The 24,150-nt window shown below is 40.1% G+C and overlaps 1 protein-coding gene across 4 annotated transcripts in view; it reads left to right on the forward strand.

The window, feature by feature from the left end:
- SLTM (SAFB like transcription modulator) overlaps window positions 1–23,089 on the forward strand; it is a 39,520-nt gene extending 16,431 nt beyond the window's left edge. For 3 of the 4 annotated variants that reach the window (XM_072148111.1, XM_072148109.1, XM_072148110.1), the window contains exons 3-21: window positions 954–1,015; window positions 3,693–3,866; window positions 6,204–6,257; window positions 11,554–11,584; window positions 12,508–12,967; window positions 13,503–13,552; window positions 17,300–17,409; window positions 17,750–17,899; window positions 17,987–18,096; window positions 18,180–18,334; window positions 18,788–18,879; window positions 19,480–19,634; window positions 19,897–20,077; window positions 20,400–20,524; window positions 20,624–20,788; window positions 20,867–21,175; window positions 21,384–21,519; window positions 21,605–21,750; window positions 22,277–23,089. In XM_072148111.1, coding sequence (XP_072004212.1) covers window positions 954–1,015; window positions 3,693–3,866; window positions 6,204–6,257; window positions 11,554–11,584; window positions 12,508–12,967; window positions 13,503–13,552; window positions 17,300–17,409; window positions 17,750–17,899; window positions 17,987–18,096; window positions 18,180–18,334; window positions 18,788–18,879; window positions 19,480–19,634; window positions 19,897–20,077; window positions 20,400–20,524; window positions 20,624–20,788; window positions 20,867–21,175; window positions 21,384–21,519; window positions 21,605–21,750; window positions 22,277–22,379 — 2,768 coding nt within the window. In that variant the 3' untranslated portion in view covers window positions 22,380–23,089. The remainder of the gene's footprint in view (window positions 1–953; window positions 1,016–3,692; window positions 3,867–6,203; window positions 6,258–11,553; window positions 11,585–12,507; window positions 12,968–13,502; window positions 13,553–17,299; window positions 17,410–17,749; window positions 17,900–17,986; window positions 18,097–18,179; window positions 18,335–18,787; window positions 18,880–19,479; window positions 19,635–19,896; window positions 20,078–20,399; window positions 20,525–20,623; window positions 20,789–20,866; window positions 21,176–21,383; window positions 21,520–21,604; window positions 21,751–22,276) is intronic. The other variant, XM_072148112.1, reaches the window with a different exon arrangement.
- The last annotated feature ends 1,061 nt before the right edge of the window (window positions 23,090–24,150 follow it).

Raw genomic sequence — 24,150 nt, forward strand, 5'->3', positions numbered from 1 at the left:
ACAAACAGTCATATGAAATATTAGGAGTGAGGGTCCTGCTCACAGGAGGGATAAGGGGGTGACATAAGAGGTATAAAAGCTTGTATAATGATCCAGTCATTCTTTATAAGGGAACGGAATAAAATAATTTAATAAATAAAGATGATGATGCTGCTTGAACCAGCCATAAGTTGTCATATTGACAAAGTCCAAGGTGAAAGTGACTGCAGAGAAGCCTGGAATTTGGCATATATATGGTGTTTGCCGGAAGATTGACTGGAGGATGACGACACAGAATGAGTTAGTAAAGAGAGCGATAATATTTCATGCAGTTAGTGAGTGTGGTAGGCTTACCTAAAGAGATGAGTTTTAAGAGCACGTTTGAAACCTTGGGAGGTATAAATTACTTCATATGTAGAATTTGAGGCTGGACTTTCAATAAGTCTTTGTCTGCTCTATTTTCCTAAAACATCACACCTATTAGTGATGTAAAATACCACAGTGGCCCCATCATTGTCTGAATATTCCCGAGGCTGCTTTATTTAAATTATAATCTTATTTTTAAGAGCTAATTGTAAAAAGTCTGTTCATGTGGATTAACACATATTTATACATCTGACAAGACTACAAGAGTGTCACAGATACTGACTTGACAGAATTGGTTTTTGACTACAGCTGCTCTTAGCCCGTTCCACACTTGCGAGAGTGATATGATGAACCTGCATCACACTAGCAGCGCATGCTTCTCGGATCTCCCGGGCCGAATGCTGCAAACCGGGACTGAACTGTCATGCTGGCATGAGATCCAGGCAGCACGCGTTGCGAGTGTGATGCAAGTTCGTAGCATCACACTTGCAAGTGTGGAACGGGCTTTACTATCGGCCTAGAGGTAGCTGGCGACCTGTGTCTCCTCCTATCACAACCAAATAGAAGGTAGAAGGTCTCTTACCATATGTTCGTTCTTGGGATTACAGGTAAAAGGCAGGAAGCTGATGAGTCTGGTTGTGAAGCGTCTATGGAAGAAGATGCATTTAAGGTAAATCTTGCTTAATTATTGGTGCTTTGATATAACATTATCTTTTTTTATTTCCTTATCCAGGAAATCCTGGCCCAATAAATAAAAATCATATCTAACATTATTTGGGCTAATTATTTAAGAAAAGCACTCCATTAAAGGGGTTGTCAAGTATTGTCAGAAGCAGGTGCTGTGTGTAGTGGCCTGCAGCTGTTGATGCAGACTCTGCTCCCAATGTTTGCACTAGGATCCATCCCTGCTGCTATGACACCTAGACACTAGCCACTAGACAGCATAGATGGGTTTGGGGAAGAGTCTTCAACTTCACTGTTCAATGCAGCAGGTTTAGTGTTTCTACAGCAAATATGGCCTATTCTGCAAATATGTCCTAAGTTTGAAATCCAGGCTGACTATGAGCAAGTTGAGGGAGGAAGCCATTGAAGCAACAGCTTTTCACAGGCTTTAATTGGAGCTAGAGTTGCTGTTAAATATCATATGTTTTTTTTGTAGAGGCTTAACAACTGGGTCTCTTCTCTGGTCGTGAGAAGGATTTATAATTTCTATAGGACTGTCAGAACAGTGTGCACTTTGCACCACAGACCTCTTATACATTGATTTCAAATATGGTTCCCTTTTTGTGCACTAATTTATGGTCAGTGGACCCCCAGCAATAATACATTGTATGAAAAATATATAAATGTCTTAAGTAAAACTCGCTTAGGGAAGTCAGGACGTTTTTCTTAAAATGTCACCTGCCTAATGTATCTGTCAGAAGAAAGGTTAATGGCAAGCATGAGAAGGTTATTTTGGAAGCCGCCTTTTCCTTTGATATAAGTATGTGTATTCTCTCCTGGTTCACTAGGCTGTTTATGTATTTTGTAGTTAGGTGTAGTCTGGTATGGTGATCCCCTATATTTCTCCGTCTGACTGGGTCACGGACCATGACTTAGTTGAAAAAAAGTGTGGGATTTTGTCAAGTACTTGTATTTAGTGTATCCCTATGGATAATTCCCCTCTGTCACTGCAATACACAGTCCATAAACTATAGAACAGTGATGGCTAACCTATGGCACTGGTGCCAGAGGTGGCACTCAGAGCCCTTTCTGTGGCCATCGCCAGAGATGACTCCAGGTATCTTCCTGCGGTCACAGATAGCCCAGGACTTGCTGTGCACAGAGGTATTTTAAAGTGACAGCTCTACCAGGGACTATTTTCTGCTGGATTGGTGTCCTCGGGTGCTGGTATCAAAACTGTGACAGAGAAGGGAGTATAAATCACAAATTAAATTTCTGTGTTGGCACTTTGCGATAAATTAGTGGGTCTTTGTTTTAGTTTGGGCACTCAGTCTCTAAAAGGTTCGCCATCACTGCTATAGAACATGAGGTTTAATTACTGAAGACCTGATCTTTTATAAAAAGGAGACTGCTCAATATGAAGGTATATATCATCTGTACAGACACTGATGTGAAGGACTGCACTTAATTGTGTTTAGTTTTCTAAAAAAAAAAAAAAAACACATATGAGATTTGATAGATACGAGAAGCCTCTACACATAACACTTCTCAGCATGTGTACTCTATACATACATTTCTTAGCAATTACAGAAAAGTTTACATGTTTTATTTATTAAAATTAGTATTGTAAAATACTTCAACACTTCCCTTAATGTCAGAAAGACACCAGAACTAAAATAGAATTGAATATATGAATGAATTAGATTATCTGACTAAAAATATTAGTAATTAGTCATTTTGCAGCTCCTTTTACTTCAAATAGGAATACAAGTGATTAATGCGCTACTGTCAGCTACTTTTTATTTTATTTTTTTATGGAGCTGTAACTTTAGAAAACGTGTTCGTTTTCGTAGGACAGTGTGAAAATATTGACAGTAAAAGGTGGTATATAATCCTATTTAGTGATATGTGAATCAAGCTGTGAAGGTTCATTGTGTGTAGTCTCAATTTATAGTCAAAATATAGCCCTCTAGTACAAATTAGCTCCTAACGTTTGAGAGGTGAAGATGGCGATCATAGCAAACACGCGGGATGCATTGTTATAATGGCTTTGTGTATACTGTTTAAAACACCAAGATGTCTTTAAAACATTTCATTGCTGTTGATGTTTTTGTGCAGAATCCAATGCCCCCCTGCCTACCCACCTGAATCAACTTGTTCAGCAGAGCAGCAACAGTCCTTTACTTTGTGCTTAATTATATAGGTGCAGCAAGCATTGTTTTAATATATTATAGGCTATAGCATTAGTAGTCCGAATTGTGAGCTTTTGAGGGTTTTCCTTTTAGAAGCATGGAGGCATATGTTCTTTGGGAAGGACTCTACTTTTCTATGCTGTGGTGATGCATTGTTTGAGCGTTTGCCACACTATGCAGATCTTATAAGCATGGGCAATGTGGCTTGGATCTCTAACCTATCCTGTGCTAATATAAATTTGGCTCAATAGAACATGCAGGTCAAGTTCTGGCAGTTATGTGAGGTGTCCACGATGGGTTAAATGACCTTCTAAGCAAAGTACGATTTTGCAGTACCTGGTCACCCTAAGTGCAAGTGGGTTGATCTGTAGGCTACAGACGTCTATGAAACCTGCACTTCTCTGGCAAACAAATTGCATACCCTTCTTTCACTGAATGGATACGACTTACTTGGAACATTAAGATTCACATTGTTTGCCTTTCTCAAAAAAGGATATTGAGATGGAGTCTCAAGATGTAAGTGATCAAGATGCTAATGAAGACTTAAAGGAATCTGAAGAAAATGAAGAACAATCTAAATCTGTCACAGTGGTATCCACAGAAGACGAGATGAATGATGAGTCAAAGCTTACAGACGAGGACACTGAAAGAGAACCTCAAAACCAAGTATGACGTGTGGTTACCTTCCAATCACAATATAGTATTATTAATGATATGCTGATGGAGATAGCTAGGCCTTCCTTATGCAAGTATATTGTCTGCTCCCCCTCCAGGAGTTGAAAGGACAACATTCCCACTGCTAGGAACAATTATTTTGTGGCTGCTGCTTGCCATATATTGCGTTCTGCTTTTCCATTCCATGTTCTCTTAATCAAAATAATTTTTATGATTCCAAATCTTTCAAAATTTCAAGCTTTATCAAGATTGATCATTGTGGTCTTTCCATTTGTACTTGCCCAAAATTGTTCTGCATAAGTTCTGCTAATGCCCAGATATACTTAAAGTTCTTTCCCATTGTTGAACACCAGGAAACTGTTGTTGCGGGAGATAACACTAGGTTATGGTTACAACCCCACTAACTGATGGAAAGAAAAGTTGGCATTATTGTATTTGTGCTGTCGAAAAGTGAATTTTCAGTGGTTGCTGTTTCACTTTAAAAGCAGATTTCTAAAAACTAATTAAAATGGAACAAGCTTTTTTACGTCCTGCAAGTGTGACCATAACATAGAATGTAACGCTCCAACGTGCTACTGGAGACCACTCGGATTTAGGGGTGTATATGGCTCAATTCACTTCTCCGTTAGATCTTCAGTTATTTCCTTCAGTTTATTTTAGCCAATACCTGTAGTGATGGAACACACAGAACAGAAGAGAATCTTTCCCGCAACTATACAAAGATGAGGTATAATGGTTAGACCTGCACCTTTTCTGTGTTTCACCACTGCTTGTTTTGACTCAAAATACCTGATGAATTAACTGAAGTCCTAATGGACAAGACCTGGATCTAAATTGAGTTTTCCCATTGTCATTTATGTCGGTATGAGACTTCCACACAGTTCCGCCTACAGTCTGCTTCATCGGCAGCAGAAGCTTTTGTCCCTTTGGACTCTATCACACAAGTTCTACGGTCACATGACCCAGCTATAAAGAGGGCTCTATGAATTGACAGATAGAATTAACAAAGGTTAAAGCCAAATTACATATAGATATCTATATCTGACACAGTAGAACCTTGGATTACAGGTACCCTGGTGTGAAAGTCATTTGGAAGACAACCATGCCTTTTACAAAAATGTCATCATACAAGCATTATGTGAGTCCTCCCCACCCTCTACTGTACTGTAACTCCCTCACAAAATTGTGAAACATAATATTAAAGCATATTCCTGGAACAATTATGCTAGTTAATCCAAGGTTCCACTATATGTGTATTTATAATCAGAAGTGCCTTATGCAAAACTGTTCAGGGATCGGGTTTAATTTTATAAATGGCTGTGGGAAATTGAAAGCTGAACTCTGGTTGCCCCAGACAACTAGAACCGATCAGCTCACACTTTTTCGCCAGGCAAAACTAAGCCAGGTCTTAATTAAGTGAATTGAAGTTTACTGTTCTCTCAAAATTATGAAGGCACTGGTGTGAACTCTGCCCTTCGCACCCCTCTATGCCCCCCAGCAAGCCCATGTGGTGTTGAGGGGGTGTAGTCGCTAACTTCTTGCGTAGAAGCAGTGATAAATCTCCCCATAGTGTTGTGAGTGGTCTTTTACTAGGCTTTACTAATGTACTCAATTACAGTGTGCAGTGCTGACAGAAGGCAACAATAGAGAGGCCATCTCTATTAAGAATTAATCCCCCGAGCGAATCCAGATATAACAATATAAATTCTAAGATCTATATGATCTAGATTCCAGATCATCTCACAGTTTGGCCTAAAGTATAACAATCCTTTATGCTGTACGCTGTTCATAGTACATGGGTGAGAAATGGCTACCATCCAAATGTGTGTTGGGTAAGTGTTTGCCAGTAATGGTGACTTAACTTTACCTATGCCTACAATGGACTTTACACTGTTCTCCAGGAGTTGTTAAAACCTGTAAGAAGCTTTGTGCTAAGAGCGTTGAGCATGTTGTACTTTAGAAATATATAGATCTTGGTCTTCTATTTTGGTTTGGGTATAATAATTTAAAAATGCATATGTCAATGGGGATGAAGTCCAACACATCAGACGATGGCTACGTAAAGCATCATTTTCAGTCTTTGAAACATTTGTAAATCCAAGTCACATTGACATCCCATTCATTGGGATTAATATTTCTGCCTGTGTGCAACAATGTCCTTTTATATTCATGACCATGGTCCACTTTTCAGGGCGTTTGTTTGCCTTCTCCCCATGGTGTGTTACTTTAAAAGACCATTGTCTGTATATTTTCTTTGTATGAAATATGTAGTTAACACCTGCTTCTCCAACTTAACCCCTTTTTTGTTATTTTTTTTCTTTTGTTTAGGATAATGAAAATCAAGAAACTCAGGCTTTCTCCGATCATGATGTGGTTCCTGATGTAAGTTTTTAACGTTTGGAAATTAGGACACTTATTGGTTCTGCTATGGCTAGCAAAGGCTTTGTTCATACTGCTGATCTCTCCCTCAGCCGTGGTTATTGTTTTGGACCGCATTAGTAGTACAACGTTCAGATTCTCTTGCTGGTAGAATGACTTGATGGATTTGGCTTCACATCGTGGCTCATTACACACTGATAACATGATTATGATATAAATGTAACCAAGTCATTTACCTCCTCTGTACTGCCAAGAGCAGGGCAAAAAAAATGCAACAGTTTCCTCCGATCGCAGGCATTAACCCCTTTCACGCCGCGGTCTCGTGTGATCGCAGCATGCAAGGGTCCCATGCGCCAAATCGGATTACACTGTATTACACTGTATTATGTGAAGAAGAGCTTGAACAAGCGATCAGAGGATCGCTTGTTCAAGCCAACCTGTTAAAGTAAAAAAAAGTTAAACACGTCATATATAAATTTATTTATAAAAAGAATTAATTAAATAAAGTTAAAGTCCCCTAAACACAAACATTCCCTATACATATCTAATAAAGTAATAAAACACACAAAAAACCCCCACATATTTGGTATCGCCGCGTCCGTAACAATCTGTACAATAACTACGTAACATTACTGGACCCGCTCGGTGAATGCCGTAAAAACAAAACACGAAAAACTTGCCAAAAATGTCAATTTTTCATAAAATCTCTTCACAAAAATGTTCTAAAAAGTGATCAAAAAAGTTATGTACGCCAAAATGGTATCATTGAAAAGGACAACACGTAAAAAATAAGCCCTAAACCAGCTCTGTCAACCGAAAAATATTAGCGTTATATCTCCGTAAAGATGGCGATGCAAAAACAAATGAGATTTCCTCTATTAGTTTTTTTCCAGTAAAATTGTAAAAATAAATGAAAAGCTATATAAATGAGGTATCACCGTAATCGTAGTGATCTGTAGAATAAAGATATTATAGTATTTTTAGTGTACGGTGTAAAACCCCCAAAAAATACAAAATTGACAATTTTCTTTTCACCCATACATTCAAGAGTTAATAAAATCTCATTAATAAGCGAATGACCCATTAAAATGAAGTATGTGTAAAGTGCATCTCATGTCGCAAAAAATAAGCCCTTATATGTCCAAATTGCCAAAAAAAATAAATTGTATAGCCAATAAATAGTGACAATGCATAATCTGCTCTGAATGGCGCAGCTTCCCTTCGATGCCCTGGCGTGCGCCAATACAGCAGGTTACCACCACATATGGGGTATTGTTTTACGCGGGAGGGATTGGGTATCAAATTTTGAGGAAGGCTTTGGTATTTTATCCACTGAGAATTTGTAAATTTTTTGAAAAACACATTAATTTAGCCCAAAAAAATGTACTTTTAAAATTGTATCCGATTTTGTTTTAACCCCTGTAAAACAATTAAAGGGTTCAAACCTCATAAAAGTTGTTTTACATATGTTGAGGGGTGTGATTTCTATAATGGGGTAATTTATGGGGTTTTACTTTTATTTAGGCCTTTCAAGTGACTTGAAACCTGAGCAGGTCCCTCAATAGCAGGATTTTGGTTTTTTTATGAAAATGTGAAAGATTTGCACCTAATGTTCAAAGCCCCATAGCATCCTACAAATATAAGAGTATGCATAAAAAACCCATGGAGGCATAAAGTAGACATTCGGTGAATGTTCGTTATTAAGTTTTTTTGCTGTTATGACTCATGTGTGGAAAAAGTAGAACTTTTTGAAGTTCGAAAATCGAACTTTTCCAAATTTTCACCAAATATCTGATTTTCTCATAAATAAATGCAAAACATAACACCAAAATTTTTCAACTAACATGAAGTACGATGTGTCACGAGAAAACAATTTTAAATTCACTTGGATATGTTAAAGCTTTTCTAAGTTATAACCACTTATAGTGACACAGGGCAGATTTGAAAAAAAATGGGCCGTGTCAGGAAGGTGAAAAGTGGCTTCAGCGTTAAGGGGTTAATAACCGATTAAGGACCGGGCCCTTTCCTGTTTATTCATGTCCATTTTTCGCTCCCCACCTTCAAAAATCTGTAACTTTTTTTAATTTTTACACGTAAAGAGCTGTGTGACGGCTTGTTTTCTGCGTAACAAATTGCACTTCATAGTGATGGTATTAAATATTTTTTTTTGTAATTAATATTTTTCAAAATGGCAAAAAAGTGCCATTTTCGACTTTGGGCGCTATTTTCCATTAAGGGGTTAAACTCATTGAAAAACAGTTATCATATTTTGATCGGGCATTTTCGGACGCGTCGATACCTAATGTGTTTATGATTTTTACTGTTTATTTATATTTATGTCAGTTCTAGGGAAAGGGGGTGATTTGAAATTTTAGGTGTTTTTATTATAATTTTTTTTTTTAAACTTTTTTATTTTTCCTTTTACTATTTTTCAGACTCCCTAGGTTGTCTGTACGATCCTATCATATACTGCCATACTACAGTATGGCAGTATATGGGGATTTTCCTCCTTCTTCATTACAATGTGCTATCAGGACATTGTAATGAAAGGGTTAAAACGAAATGGCCTCAGGTCTTTGGAAGACCCGAGGCTACCATGGAGACGGATCGCCACTCCCCGATGACGTCACGGGAGCGGCGATCCCAGGTAAGGTTATTTTTTTGAGGCTGCCGGCAGCCATCGCTGTGATAACACCCGCGATCAGTGCTACCGGTGAGCCTTTGCTGCAATATGCAGCAAAGACTTACCGACTATGGAGAGGGCTCAGCCCGTGACCCCTCTCCATGCATCGCAACCGACTGCCGCCGTGAATACACGGCGGGCAGTCGCGAACCAGTTAAAAAAACACAACATCCATTGATTTATATCAGGAACCTTAAAATAATATCCATTTTATCTTTAAAAAAAATTTAATGAAAATTGCATTTGATAATCAGGTTCTATGGTTTATTTATTTATTTTTTTTCTTTTATAATTATAAGTAAAAAAATGGACACCTTTTAAATATGTAGATTTAAAGGGGTTTTCTGAGTGTTTTAAAAATCCAGGGAAGGAATTCAATCACTCCCGGGGTCCCGTGGGACACCAGTGGCCTTGTCCTAGTGCCTGATGTAGTGCTGGTACAGGGGACCAGGTGGGCGGAAGTTGTCGGAGTGTAGCTTCCATGCCCCTGTAAACATAGAGAGGTATGACTGCGGGTGGTGCAGGGCATTGAGAGCAACTGACAGTGAGTAGACTTTTTTTTTTTTTTAATTTATTTTAAGAAAGCCCTCCCCAGCTCGTCTCCTAGATTTTTAGAACACTTGGATAACCCCTTTTAAAGGAAATGTACAAAAGAAATGGAGCCTGATAAATCAGTTTGACACTTACTCATAGATCGAGGCACTGTGACTGTGGTACCGTATTTTTAGGCCTATAAGGCGCACCTCTAATAAATGCCTGCTAAGACATCTAGGTTCATGTATAAGGCGCACTGGAGTATAAGGCGCAGGATCAAATGCAGTACCTAAAAATGGCAGAACTGTGCACAGTTCTAGCCAGCTGCACTTCCTGGGAAACTTGTCTTCAGTGTGTCAGAGAGCTCCGATCTCAGAGGTATGGGCTGCTGAGGGTTAATGCAGGGTGATGCAGCAGGGGTTAAGCGGTCTCAATCTGCCCCGCTCTTTTTTTTCTCATTTTGTATCATTTATGTTACGGTGCCCTTGGCTACCGGTTCTTTAGAGAGCCTAGGAGTTGCTGCAGTAACCTTAAATTGTACCTTTTGTACAAACAACAAGAAACCTTCCCCTTATAAGATAATTAAAACCACTTACCCACAAGTGGTTACCAGGTGAGCACCCATTCTCTCACCACATTTGGCACCGACTTGTCTTTACGTTATTACGCGAGGCGCTTTCCGTTGTTTTTGTTTACCTTTCCCCTGTTACAGGGCTGTCAGGTATGGGGGATTGTTTACTGATGATGATGATTGCCTGTGGTCGGCACTATGGCAGCTCCGGTTTCTCCGTGCTAGGGGAGGGCAGGATGGGCACAATGTTAGTTGTGCCAGGGCACTTCAGGAGCTAGGGACCCTGTATACTGTGTGGGAAGGTGCAGGAAATTTCTGGGGATGGGGCTTTTAAACACTGGTAAATGTACAGTACATCTTGTCTGTAGTACATTTCTGTATAAGTTCATATATAAGGCGCACTGGCCTATAAGGCGCACCTTTGATTTCTGAGAAAATTAAAGGATTTTTGGTGCGCTTTATAGGCCGAAAAATGCGGTAATCTTATATTTGTTATCCATGGCCTCCTTCCTTTTAAAATTATAATAATGAGCCATTAGGGCTCTGCAGGCTTTAGCCAAAATACCTCTTAAGGCTTTCACACAAATGTTTCCAAGCCATGCAAATAGGTCCATATTTTGACCCGATCCCACGGGCTCATCACATTTCAGAGTATGGAACTCTATTGTATAGTAATATGAATGGACGAACAGGCTTCTGTGCATGTAGGGGTTTTTGTGTGGAAAATCTAATGATCAGCAGGGAGATGATAAAGCATTGCTCATTGTTTTTCATAAAAATAAGGCCGAAACACGTGTCGTGGCTGAGAAAAGCAAGGTAGAAGCAGTTTGCTACACTTGGGAACAGGATGCTTGCGGGTTTATGAGCAATCTCCTTCTAACAAGCAAAAGGCTGCTTATCTACAGAATATTACAAGACAATTGGAGAAATGGGTTGTCTACAAAGCTTCACAACAATCTCCTCAATCCTCCAAATAAGGAAAACTTAAGTGGTCTTTTAGGTTATTTATTTATTTTTTTATATAAATAAGATCAGTCCATGGAAATTCTGGTAACCACACAGTATTTGCAGAATAGGTTTTTGAGATTGGTGCGGTGGAATTATCACCATATAATGGGAATGTAAGAAAACTTGCTAAATCTTATTCCCCTAAACAGATTTGTAGCACTTTATCACTGTTTCAGCGCTGGATCATGACGAGAATCTTAACAAAATGTACTGCAATGAACATGCCCAGTCCATAGCTGAGTAGTGCTGTATCTAAAATGTTTTAGACCATTAGTAGATCAAATGAATGGCAGCGACAATCCTGTCCTTATATCGTTATTGTTACAAGATTAGTTGCCATATCAATCTTTGTTTTCCCTCTAGTTTGGATAATTGGTTATGTTTCAGCAGCAGGGACAATTATGTATATCAATTCTTGTTCTTAAAGGGCCAGCATAATGAATATAAAAACTAACAGCAAGTTAAAAAATCATTTTCTTACAATGTTTTTTTTTTTTTTCTAGGAAGGTGAAGAGGATGAGCATGAAACTAAAGGTTAGTGCATATATTCAACATTTTTGTTTTTAGTATAAAATCTAGAAATTCAGATTCTAACAATTCCAATTAAAATCAAGAAAAATCATCCTCAGCTGCCTCATGCATTGTGGACTCTGTTAGCACAAGTAGTGATTTTTATAGTTTTTCTGAAAGGTAAGTTTGGACTTCAGGTTTCCGTTCAGCATGCCATTGTGATCTGGATGCTTGCCCTCTTGGAAAACGTCTACATGTGGAGGACTACTACTTATACACTTGCTACCTACTATTACTTGGATTTTGTGCACCGTTGGATATATGGGATTTTGTAGAATATCTGGAACATGTGTACATGGTGAAGTCAACAGGAATATACAGTCGCTTAAGTTGTGGAAAGAAGTTGTAATGGCTACTTGTTGCAACACTGTTGTAACACAGACTGTGCTGGAGCTCAGGAAGTACCTGTATGACTGCAATTGCTATGTCCAGCAGGGGCCATGGACGCTTTATCAGTAATCTGCATAGAACCATTGAACTGATGTTGCCTTGAACTTCAAGGACTACGTTTGAGATGGGTGTGACTGAATAATTGGTGAAGAACTTCATGTCATTGGACTTGGCTTTTGAGAAGGCATCAGGTTGATCTACTAAAGGAAGAAGAGACTGACCAGCAGTGTGTCATGCCATTTCAAGGAATGCCTCTGACTTTCATGAAGATTTCTGGATTCAGAGCCCCTTTTTGATGAAGCACAGATGGAAGCCAGCCACCCCGGAGCCTTGTCATGTGTTATGCTGTCTTTCCATGAAGAATGTCATCTTGTTTGTCTAAAGTTTTTAAGCAATGTTTACTGCTAACCGATTTATTTTCTCTAGGTCCTGCGCTACACATTGAATTTGTTTAAACTTCTTATTTTGCCATGTTTATTCCTGTTAAATCCTCTTAGATATAACAGGTTCTGGGGATGGTACACAAGAAGTATCTAAACCTGTTCATTCAGAAGAAAATGGATCAGAGCTGGCTGTCAATGAAGACACAGAAGCTAGCACTTGTCTGAAAGAAGCAGAGGAGGATAATGTTTCTGTCACACTCCAGGCTGAAGATGCCATCACTATCGATTGTGATGGAGACGACCTCCTAGAAACAGGTAAAAATGTGAAACTTGCAGATTCGGAGACATGCAAGCCCAAGGATGAGGAAGAGGCGACTCGCCCCAAGGATGGCCTGGAGGATAAAAAAGATAATAGGTCGGAGAACCAAAAAGATGAAAAAGAGGAGAGTGTTAAAGGAGATGGGGTTAAGAAGGAATCCAGAGAAGGTTCAAAGAAAGCTGAATCTGGAGATAAAGAGAAGGATTCTCAGAAGAAAGGTCCGTCATCTACAGGGACCTCTGGTCAAGCAAAGAGGTTTGTTTTTCTATGTCAGTTCATTAAGATACTGATTACCAGCGTTCACTAAGAGCACTCTACATTAAGGGGTAGCATCAAGAATATATGTAGCACCTTGCCTTGTGTGTGTATAATGCTTTTTGGGCCTCATAAGTTCCTTTTTTATTTTTTCCATTTATTTTTTATTCCAAGATCTTCCCAATTTGTTCTACTGCCAGCAGTTTTATTTTTATTTTTCCAAATTGACAAGTTTCTAAAAACTCCTTGTGATGATGGTAAGGAACAACTGCCCGTTTGAACACAAAATGAAGTCAAGTCCCATTCTTGAATTCTGGAGAAGATTTGCCATATTTCTACACTGAATAAATTTGTCAGGAAATCTAGATCTTCAGGCTTCCTGGGGAAAAAGATCAAGAAGCTTTGAGGGAAACCTTTTTGCTCCTCTAAGACTCAATTGAACCTTTGCAAGGTGTTTTATTAGTGTTTTATTGGTTTGCATAGGAAATGTCATCCAAATTCTCATTTTATTTTCCTAATAATTTGCCTCTTGCAGCTCTTCCAAGGATACGAAAGACAGCAAAACCACATCTAAAGATGATAAAGGTATGTATTCCATCTGTACAATGTTTAATTTGAAGCACTTGTTACCAGAATTTTTCCACCCTGACAATGCCTTCTGACAAAGGTTTAGAAGTCTTCCCTATATTGCCTAAAATTGGCTGTCCTTGAGGCACTCTACCTTACCGTATTTTCCGGACTATAAGGCGCACTTAAAAGCCTTGGATTTCCTTGGAAATCCAAAGTGCGCCTTATAGTCCGGTGCGCCCTATGTATGGCACAGGGCAGCGGACCATACTTACATAGGTCCCCGCTACCGGAGACAGCAGATCTCCAGCGGGAACTGTAGACCACGCGGCACGAACAACTTCTGCCGCGTGGTCTGCAGTTCCCGCTGGAGATCTGCTGTCTCCGGTAGCGGGGACCTATGTAAGTATGGTCCGCTGCCCTCCTCCACCTCCCCCTCACCTTCCCCGCGTCGCTGCGTCTCGTCTTCGGGTCCTGTCTCTTCTCGTCGGGTCTCCGCTCCGCCCCCGGATCTCCACCACGCCCCCGGACCCTGCGCCTTATAGTCCGATGCGCCTTATATATGGAATTATTACATATATAAGGCGCATCGGACTAATGCATCTTATATTCCGGTGCGCCTAATGGCCCGGAAAATACGGTAATTAAAGTTTCCTGGCTTTCCTGACTCATAGTGGATTTTTGGAGGATGAGGAGGAGTAGAAGTCCATTGAGGCTGCTGTGATTGCATGTGGTCAGATACATGCATGGGGTACAGCTTACTATTGTTAAGAGGCTAAAGCACCTGAGATGTCATCCTGGTCACATGGCATGAACTGCTAAATAGTAAGCAGGTATAAGGCGTGGGGAGGAGTAGATGGGACGGCTGAGCAGGGAATGCCCCCTCTGATTCCAGGTAATAAAAGATAAAGTTGAAGCTAATGTCGGTTACTAGGACTCTATAGGGACCTGTGACCGGCTGCCATAGACTTCTATAGTAGTGATCGTCTCTGGTTCACAACCCCCTCCCCCCTCCGTAAGGTCATGTGCAGATTTGAAGGTTGTGATTGTCACTACAACAATGCCTTCTTTACAATACATGTGGAAAACTAATATAAAAAAAATCACATTCAGCTATTCTCATCTATGTTGAGTAGGTTCATAAGGATCATGGCATCCTTATGAATAGTGCACTTATGGATCATGGCATCGTTATCTGACTACAAACCTGGTTTGCAGGCTGAAACCATGGGAAGCACACGGCATATATTCTTAGGACCAATAACAATCAAAATCCACTTAAAAAGTCAGCATATCCTAGCCTCCTCCTGTATAATGATCCTCTTTTACCTGAAATTCCAATGGAATCTGTCCCATAATTTACTGACAGCTGAGAGATAAAGGATAATGTTCCTAATGACTGAACTGTTAGACCCTGGAAAGTCTCCTCACCCCAGGGTTAAATCGTCAAGGGGATATTCTCTAGGTATGGAAAGAGTTAAAATTCAACCTTCTCTGTCTGAGGTTATTAGATTTATGAAAGCGTTCAGATACTGTACACTGAACGAGAAAGAAACAAGACACAGAAGCTGCTATTCTGAAGTGTATTACAGTGTGCACGTAACCTTACAAGTGCTCTGTGCGGCATAACTACAAGATTGTCTGGGGCCGAAACATGCTTATAAATCTTGCTGACTGACCCTTGTAATAGGGCAGGGTTATAGACTAAGAGGATGTTCTCCTCTTGTGAATATTTGAGAATAGGACCTGTCGCTTCTTCACCTGATACAGAAAGATTTATTGCAATGGCAGTTCTCTCTAATTTGCTAGCAAAAAAAAAAAAAATAGGTTTCATTGTCAGACCCAGTCCGAGATGATTATCAGGGTTCCCTACTTTGGGAGCAATGGGATACAGACTTGTCACAGGCAATGAAGTGGACTTCTTTCAAAATGATTTGAAACAAATTGTAATATCTGATTATCCCTTCAAATTAAAAACAATGATCTCCAAATTGTGACACTCACCTTTTTTTTCCCCAGTTGTTCTCTTCTATGACTGCTTGTCAGAAATCTTTGTTCGCAGAGCATTAGGGATGGGATCTATATCGTCTTAAAACTGTGCCCACTACTCTCTGCCATTTTACATATGATACCTTGTGCTCTTTCATGAGTGAGCTCAGCAACTACTTCATGAAAAATTCAATAAGCAAATCCCCCACTGCAGGGTGGGAGGGATGGGGGAAATGTATAGGAGGAATAAGTTGTCTGAGCTGCAGAGTGGTATAGAAAATGACCCCAATACCATTTTAACTCCTGTTATGCCATTTCATTCTTTTATGCTTGCCATATAAAGCAAAAACTGATTATGAAGGGCCGGCCATCCAGTGAACACAGTAGATCCTTATGATGTAAGGGGAGATATTACTTAAAATATATTTATAGGGAGTACAATTTCACCTCCCTCCGCTGTTAAGTCTTGCTTTGTAATACATATTGTATAGAGATGGGTGCTTTGGATAGTGATCTTTACCCTGCATGTACATGTAATAGGAATCCAGGCGCATCACAGGATAATGTACGAAGAGTGGTGCTGCTTGCTTTACTTTGGTTTTTGTCAAACACTGTACTGTGTTGGAGGTTACAGGAATGCAGAAAGCCTGACTTTGTGTGGCTGCTTTTTTTGTTTGGTTTTTATGCTGGGGTCAAATGTAATGTTTCCTTGTTAATACATCTGTGTATGAGTGGTTAAAGCAAACCTGTAATCAGGAATATAATTTTTAGCTTGTGACAGGTTCCAATAGTCTATGGTGTGCAGATTTTTAAAACCTCTTTCTGTCATTCTGAATCAGTTTATAAATTTTACATTTGCTGTTTCCTTGCCACCATCATGTTGAGTCCGGTGGTGGGGTTGTCTTGGTCTCATGCATTCTTCCTACTACGCACCATCCCCTTCCCTCTCCTGCCTGCTTCATTCACATAAAAAATAAAGATGGAGAGCGCTGAAGGGGGGTGGAGGAGACTGGGGCACAAGAACTTGTGCTGCTGTTGGTGTTTGGAATAGGCTATTGGAACCTGTAACCAGCTAAAAATGTTATTCCTGGTTCACTTTAAATGGGTTGTTTGAGACGCTGTGAAAATTGGGAGGAAGGGGAGGGGGACGGAGGTAAGTACAAGTTTTTATTTTATCTATTTTACATAGGGTCTCGGACAGCCTCTTTAAGGTGTACTGCACTATAAGGTGTATTTCCACCTTGAACAATAGTCGAAAAAGGTATCAAAGAAGTGGCAACCAGCTCTAAACTATTCCCTATTACCCAATAGGCTTCAGTCAAAATTTTTACATTTGTGAGATTGACACAAAACGTTCAAAGAAAAATTTCAAATTAAGAAAATGCCAAAAATTTAAATACATGTGCCCCATACAATAATCTATAGTACACTATACAGAACGCTATTACTTAAGGAGTAGATACTGTAGTAGTATACTGGTTTTGCTATTATCTCGCATCATGTCATTAGAGTTTCTTAAAGTCATACTTGATGCTCATTCATGGTAGCCAAGAGGCAACATTTTCCTTATCCAGTCCTGGATTTTATATTTGCATATTTCCCAGAATCTCCTTGTGAAGTATCAATGGCGGAAGTCTCCACACACCTGCAAGGCGGCCTCATAAGTCTGAGGAGAACTCTTACTTCCTTGACCTATAAAGAACAACCACAGACTTGAGTGTTTCAGAAATGGTTGTAATACTGCAATTGTTTTTATTTTTTATTTTATTTTTATAGGAAGTACTAGTGGTACAAGTGGAAGCTCACTGAGAAATCTTTGGGTCAGTGGACTGTCATCTAATACAAAGGCTGCAGATTTGAAGAATCTCTTTGGGAAATACGGCAAGGTAAAATATTTTTGTTGCTTGTCCAAAATGGAAAGAACATAACCCTTCGTCTGCGGCATCCTATGCTGGTGCACAATAAATGTCCCACTCCTTGTATTCATAATTTTAGTGCTGCCTTCTCCCTCTGTATAGAGATTTACACGGCAACATCTCCATTATAGTGAGCAGAGAGCAGATTTCCTCTGATTATACTGGACACAAAGTATATGCCCTCTGTGCTCTGTCAGCAAATGGGCCAATATTCTTTTGTGCATTTTTGTCCTGTATGAAAGCAAACCCCTTACATAGTGAAGCATGGCCTGGTAGATCTGCTTCATACTTTATTCTTTTATTCTCCCAGGTTCTTAGCGCAAAGGTAGTTACCAATGCTAGGAGTCCAGGAGCAAAATGCTATGGGATCGTCACAATGTCATCTAGTGCTGATGTGTCCAGATGTATTTCTCACCTCCATCGTACAGAGTTACATGGACAACAGATATCGGTGGAAAAGGTAGGGTTTTGTTTTTGTTTTTTCGTTTTAGTTGTACATTGAATGATTCCTCCTCAAGACTTGCATTAATAATATCTCTCTCTCCAGTGGAAGAGTGATACTTCAAAAAGAGATCAGAAGAAAGAATCTGATGAGAAATCCGGATCTGGCCGAACCTCTGGAGAGAGAAAGTCATCAGGAGGAGACAAAAGTAGCAAGTAAGTATTGTGTTTGTGATATCACTTGGCTCTATTTCACTTTTCTGGCTATCTGTATAATAATTATTTTAATTTATCAAAAGACCCTCAAGTTCTACTAAAAAAGAAGACAAAAAGTCTGACAAGACTGAAAAGAAAGATGGCAAAGATGCCAAGAAGGATGGGAAAGAGGGTGATAATGGGGCTGGAGCTTCTGCCCATGATCCTACAGACAAGAACGAAGACAGAAAACGTCCAGGTAAGAAAATGGTCTGAAATGTGAACAATAGAACCAGTTGTGTTTCCTAAAGGACACCTAGTTTATGATGTCCTCATATATACTGGCCTTAAACACAATTGTATTAAACAGTCCAAATTCTTTTTGACCAATAAAAATAATCTGCAAAGAATTTGTGATCTATTTAATTTAAAACACATTTCAACTATGAACAAGTCCACAAGGGAGGTCAGATTACAGAAGGCTTTTGTACACCTTCTCCACAAGCTTTGTAAATATTCAATGTGAAAATGAAATGGAGCAGGGAATGTAACTCCCCAATTTGTTCACAGTAAGTTTGGAGCTAATCAGACGTTTTGTTTTCCTATTTATTTCTAATTTAAGAAATATGGAAATAATGAGCATAGGATGTTGCACCTAAATGCCTTAGTGAGAGGATTTAATGAAATGTCATCTTTTTAAAAACTCCCATAGGTAAAAGCCCAGGACAGATGGTAGTTATTGACCAGACAAAAGGGGATCAAGGTTACATGCGTCCACCAATGAGAAGAGGAAGGTTTGATAAGGTGAGATAACAGCAGCTATGTTAGTGGGAATAGTTCTCTACATATACCGTATTTTTCTGACTATAAGGTGCACAAAAAAATCCTTTGACTTGTATATGAACTGTACTGGCAGACAACAGCTACCTTGAACTGGGCACAGGTCTGCCATCTGCTGGTAATTCATCCTTATAATCAGGTGCACTTTATTCAGTGCGCCTCATATATGAATTTAGACGTTTTACCAGGCATTCATCGATGGTGCGCCTTATAGTCCAAAAAATACTAGAATTCTCTACCTTGGTGATAAAACCTATCAAGATTCTCCATTGTAACTTTTTTGTCCCAGTATAAGAACTCAACAATCAGTCTCATACCACCAGTTATGATTTGGGATCCCATGTTTGTATTGAAATGGAAAGTTGGATTGTAACAGGTTTACAATTTGTAATGATAAAGAAAGGCAAGTGTTTTCTAGTCTGTCAGCCCTCAGTCATTGTATGGGAGAATGATTTTTGATCGATTTCAAATAGAACATTGGATTCCCAATCTCCTAGTTTGGTTGGCAGTTGTCACTGTGCGGTTTTAAATATCAATCACTTATTTGTTACATTTGTATTTTAGATGAGACCAAGAGAAAGATTTGTCCCAAACAAGATGAAATTTCGGGATAAAAAAGACATCATAACTTTCCAAAAGATGAAAGCCCAAAGACTTAGAGAAAATGTTGAACGTTTGGAGCGGTTACAGCGATACCACAGAGCGGTTGAGCTGCGAAGGTAACCTATACACGAACACTTGCAACACTGCTGTGCTCTCTAAAGGCAGTGACTGCCAGAGCTAGATTTTATTACTTAAATGTTTGATTTCCATTCCCAATGAAGTTGTGCATTTCTCCCACAATTACCTTGTATCTAACAAAATGAGTCAACCTGATGAGATATTTTGTGATTGTAATGAGGTTGTCCAGCTCTTGGTTGTAAATGGCCATTCCGATGCCCATAAGCTGAATTTGTGTGTTTTTTTCCCCCCATGGTTTAGGCGGAGAGAAATGGCCGAGAGGGAGCGCCGGGAACGTGAGAGGGTCCGAATAATGCGAGAACGGGAAGAACTTGACCGTTTACAAAGAGAACGAGAGAGATTAGAGATAGAAAGGCAAAAGTTGGAACGTGAAAGAATGGAGCGTGAACGTCTGGAAAGAGAGCGTATACGTATTGAACAGGTGAGCATATAAAGGCATCATAACTGGTACTTCTGCCCTGCTAGACTCTTCCACCCGGTTAGTCTATAATATATCAGGATTGATCAGTGAATTCAGACACCATCAATAATGCTTAATTTTTTTGTCTTGCGCAGACATACATATGAATTTGAACTTTTAAGGTTATAAAGGCATGTCAATACATTGGTTTGTAGAGATGTGTGCAGATCCCAGTATTGATATACATTTCTGTTATAGCATGGAAAAACCCCTTAAACTGTAGAAATGGTATGTACATCTTGATGAGAGTTCATGATAAGACATGAGTTTAATCACTTCACAGGAGCGGCGCAAAGAAGCTGAGCGCATTGCGCGAGAGCGAGAAGAGCTACGACGTCAACAAGAACAACTTCGCTTTGAGCAAGAGAAGAGAAACTCTTTAAAGCGGCCACGGGATGTTGACCACAGGTAAGATGAGGGGGGAATTGGGTAAATTAATGGACATTAATAGCATGTGTACATCTATTTGTATCATATATTGCTAATCTACAATTTTCCCCCTTGTAGAAGAGATGACAACTTCTGGGGTGAGAACAAGAAAATGGCGATGGATACAGATTCGCGTTTCAGTCAAGGTTCTGATTACGGTAGACATCAGCCCAGATTCAACGACTTTGATCTTAGAGAGCGGGGTCGGTATTCAGAGGGATCGTCTGCATCATCTTTTGAAAGGTAAATATCAGAAGTTAAGTTATACATTGAATTTGCTTTCTAGAATGTTTGTGTGATTAACATTTATATTTTATGCAGACGTGACCGCTTTGTAAACCAAGGGGAAGGCAAGAAGAACTTTAACAAGGGTTTCAATGATTCGAGAAGAAATGAGCCGCCACCACCACGAAATGAACCACGGGATGCCGACCGCAGAGACCGGGATGAACGTAGGCCTGTTGGTATGGACAGGCCAGGGGCAAACCGATCTGAGGGCCCAGGCCATGAAAGGAGACTCAGTAATCCAGATATGCAGCATGGACGTCATCAAAGAGATACTCCAGGAAAACCACCGCGGTCAACTAACTGGAAAGATGGAGGATTGGGAACCGATAAGCGGGAGCCAAGGTACTTCAGATTGATTCTCTATGGTAGTTGTCTAATTCCAGCTAATGAATACAAGTGAAGGCCTTGTATAGCGAAGATTACAATGTAATACGACTGTGATATTTAATAATGTAGATCATTCCAATTCATGTACTTCTCCTCTACTCAAGATGGGTTTGTTTTACAATAACATTCCCGATGCTAACCACATTTATACATCTTTAAATAGAAGTGACAGACCTGGACGAGATGTTCCTGGTCATTCTGCCAGAGGTGGGCATGGTAATCGTGGTGGGAAATCCGGCTACAGTGGCAGAGATGGTGATCGTGGAGCAATTGTGGGAGACCGTGGAAGTGGTGGACACGTAAGTATTGCTTAAGTCCCCCTAGTGAAAGAGTATAAAAAGGTAAAACAAAAGTCTAATGCAGCTCTTGATATTTGCATTCTAGCATTACAATGAAGGAAGACATATTGGCCCTGGACGTGATGGTAATGGGCCAAGAAAGGAATGGCATGGTCCCAATTCACAGGGTAGTGGATATGATGGCAGAAGGATGCCAGATGGTCGAAGTGGCATGATGTCATCGCATTCCAGGTATGTAATTCATCCAGAAAACCTGTTTATTGCCTGATATCTCTAAAGTTAGTTTGGCTCTGGGACATGTACAGCAGCTCCAAAGAGATTTCACTGTCATATTCAGAACCGCTCTGGGCTGCAGCCTCTGCACATCCCCAGAGTTTTCTTACTCCTTGCATAGCAAATACTGACGTGGCTGGTTCCTCCAGCACAGGAGCATAAGACAGCGGCAACTAATACAGACAACTGGAATAACCAGGTCTGGGCATCCTCTACACACCTCACTGGAGCCAGGGATAACGTGTGGTATGGGAAGGGAGTCGGAGGGATGGACTGGGTTGTAGTGGACAGACTGAACTGCTAGTGACTTTGTACCCTGCCGATGGATTGTGGTGCTTGTTGCTCTGCATACCTGTTCATTACCTGTTTTGGTTCTTTCCTAAATCGTTTGGGTAAGAAGCAGTTGTAGAAACTGTCCAAGTTTGCTTGTGATCTAAATATTTACAGTGCATTTTTATAATTTGTTATCCTTTGATCATTTCAGTAATTCTGCGATCAACAGAGTTGTGCCGATGCCAGGATCCATTCCCAGAGGAAGTGGTACTGGATTCAAGTCCTACAAGGGAGCTCCTCCCAGGAGATATTAAAACTTCTGTTACCGGTCTCTCAAGATAACTTATTCAGTTGTTATATACCTTACTAAATTCAGCTGGACTTTAATACAGTGAATTGTCCCATTTTGTGTTTTGTTTTTTAAATAAATGAAAAAGAAATAATCTTTTTTTTTTTAATTTTTTTTTTCATCACAAAGGACTTTTATTTGTGGATTACACTTAATGAAAGTTACGTCCTCCCTTTGTATAAATAATGCAGACTTCATAACATTGAGATCTTTCTAAACTGAAGTACAGAGGGGTATTTATATGAAAGCTAATGGGGTCACCGCAGAGATAAAAACCTGCATCTGATGGGCTATAACCTATTGAAGTCTTGGTATAACCTAGGTAAGGGCACACATTACCACCTTTCCTTATTGTGGCCTGGCTTTTTATATAGGCGCAATATTCTAAAAGAAAAGCCACTCTCCTATTTCTATATTTTTTTTCCCCCAAATTGTAGTATAATATAAATAGAATTTTTTTTTTATACTCTTACATTGGAACCTTACATTGAAGCCTCTAAACATTGTATAGTGTTGTGGGTTTTTTTTGTTTTTTTAATTTGCTCTGATTATGGATACAATGTTGTGTTTGTGAATTTAAGCCACAGAACAATGTGGTCTTTGTTTTTTTTCTTCCTCCCTTGATGTCTTGTCACTTATCGGTGGAAAATAAACAGGTTTGTTTTTTTTTTTGTATGTGATTGCATTTTATTTGCATATTTGCGGCCCCATTCATTACAATGGGCAATACGGCCATCCACTTTAATGGCTGTATTGTGCACCAGACTGTACCATGAGCGAGACAGTCTCCTATTTTCCCCCTCACACCACGACCGCACCTAACCGGAGAGAGTGGTCCGCTCACAGGGACAGGAAAACCAGGACTTTTAATGGAGCAGCCCCACCTTCATCCTTAAGTGGTTTCCTGCCCCTGACTGTGGCCCAGGGAGCCTTGGTGAGTTTCCATTGCGCGGTAAGAAGAGGTATGGGAGTCCCGGGCAGACAATTATTGTTACCCGCCTGAGGCTTACCACGGTGGATGGAGTCCTCAGCGGGGTGTAATGAAAGTGTTGCGGGTCGCAGCCTGAGTCTGGAGGGGCTCTGGTGCGTCCTTTGTCCAGGAGGATTGTACGGAGGAGTGTCGGCGGCGGTTGAGCATTGTGAGTGCTGCCAGCCAGCGAAAATGGCGGAGTGTTGCGTCTTTGTCCCACTTCCAGCGGGGACTGAAGGTGAGGCATTAGCAGGTGTCCCACTTGATGGATTGTGTCAGAAGGTGGCAAATTTAAATAGGAGACCCCACACAGGAGTCCTGTGTGTATTCTACACTTGCAGTCGGCCACAAGGTCTGTTACAGCTCAAGTCTGCTGCTCTACTGCGGTCAGAGGACCCTGGAAAGACCGCTTTTCTCCCCACCAGATCGAGATGATTTTGAATTGAAGGTCTTAGAGATTCGATGGATACCGCTATGGTAAATGCAGTTAGTGTGATAGTTCGCTTAGTGGTGAGTGCGGCATTACCAAGCCTTTACACTGGTTCTGATGGTCTCTTATGTGATTATCCAAGATGGTTGCCTTTTGTATCTCTTCCCCCACTGCGCTTCAGAGTAACATCTGTGTCAAGTCTAAAGGCTCAACAGGCCATATAGATGGAGGTGAAGACCCTAGAAGGGTTTCCCTTCAGGAGCAGGGTACAGGGTTCTATTCAACTCTTACTACCATGTTCCCATTTGTCAGAACTGTCACAACTACCTGAGTGTG

The sequence above is a fragment of the Engystomops pustulosus genome, chromosome 4, assembly GCF_040894005.1.
Source record: "Engystomops pustulosus chromosome 4, aEngPut4.maternal, whole genome shotgun sequence".
NCBI classification, from domain to species: Eukaryota; Metazoa; Chordata; class Amphibia; order Anura; family Leptodactylidae; genus Engystomops; species Engystomops pustulosus.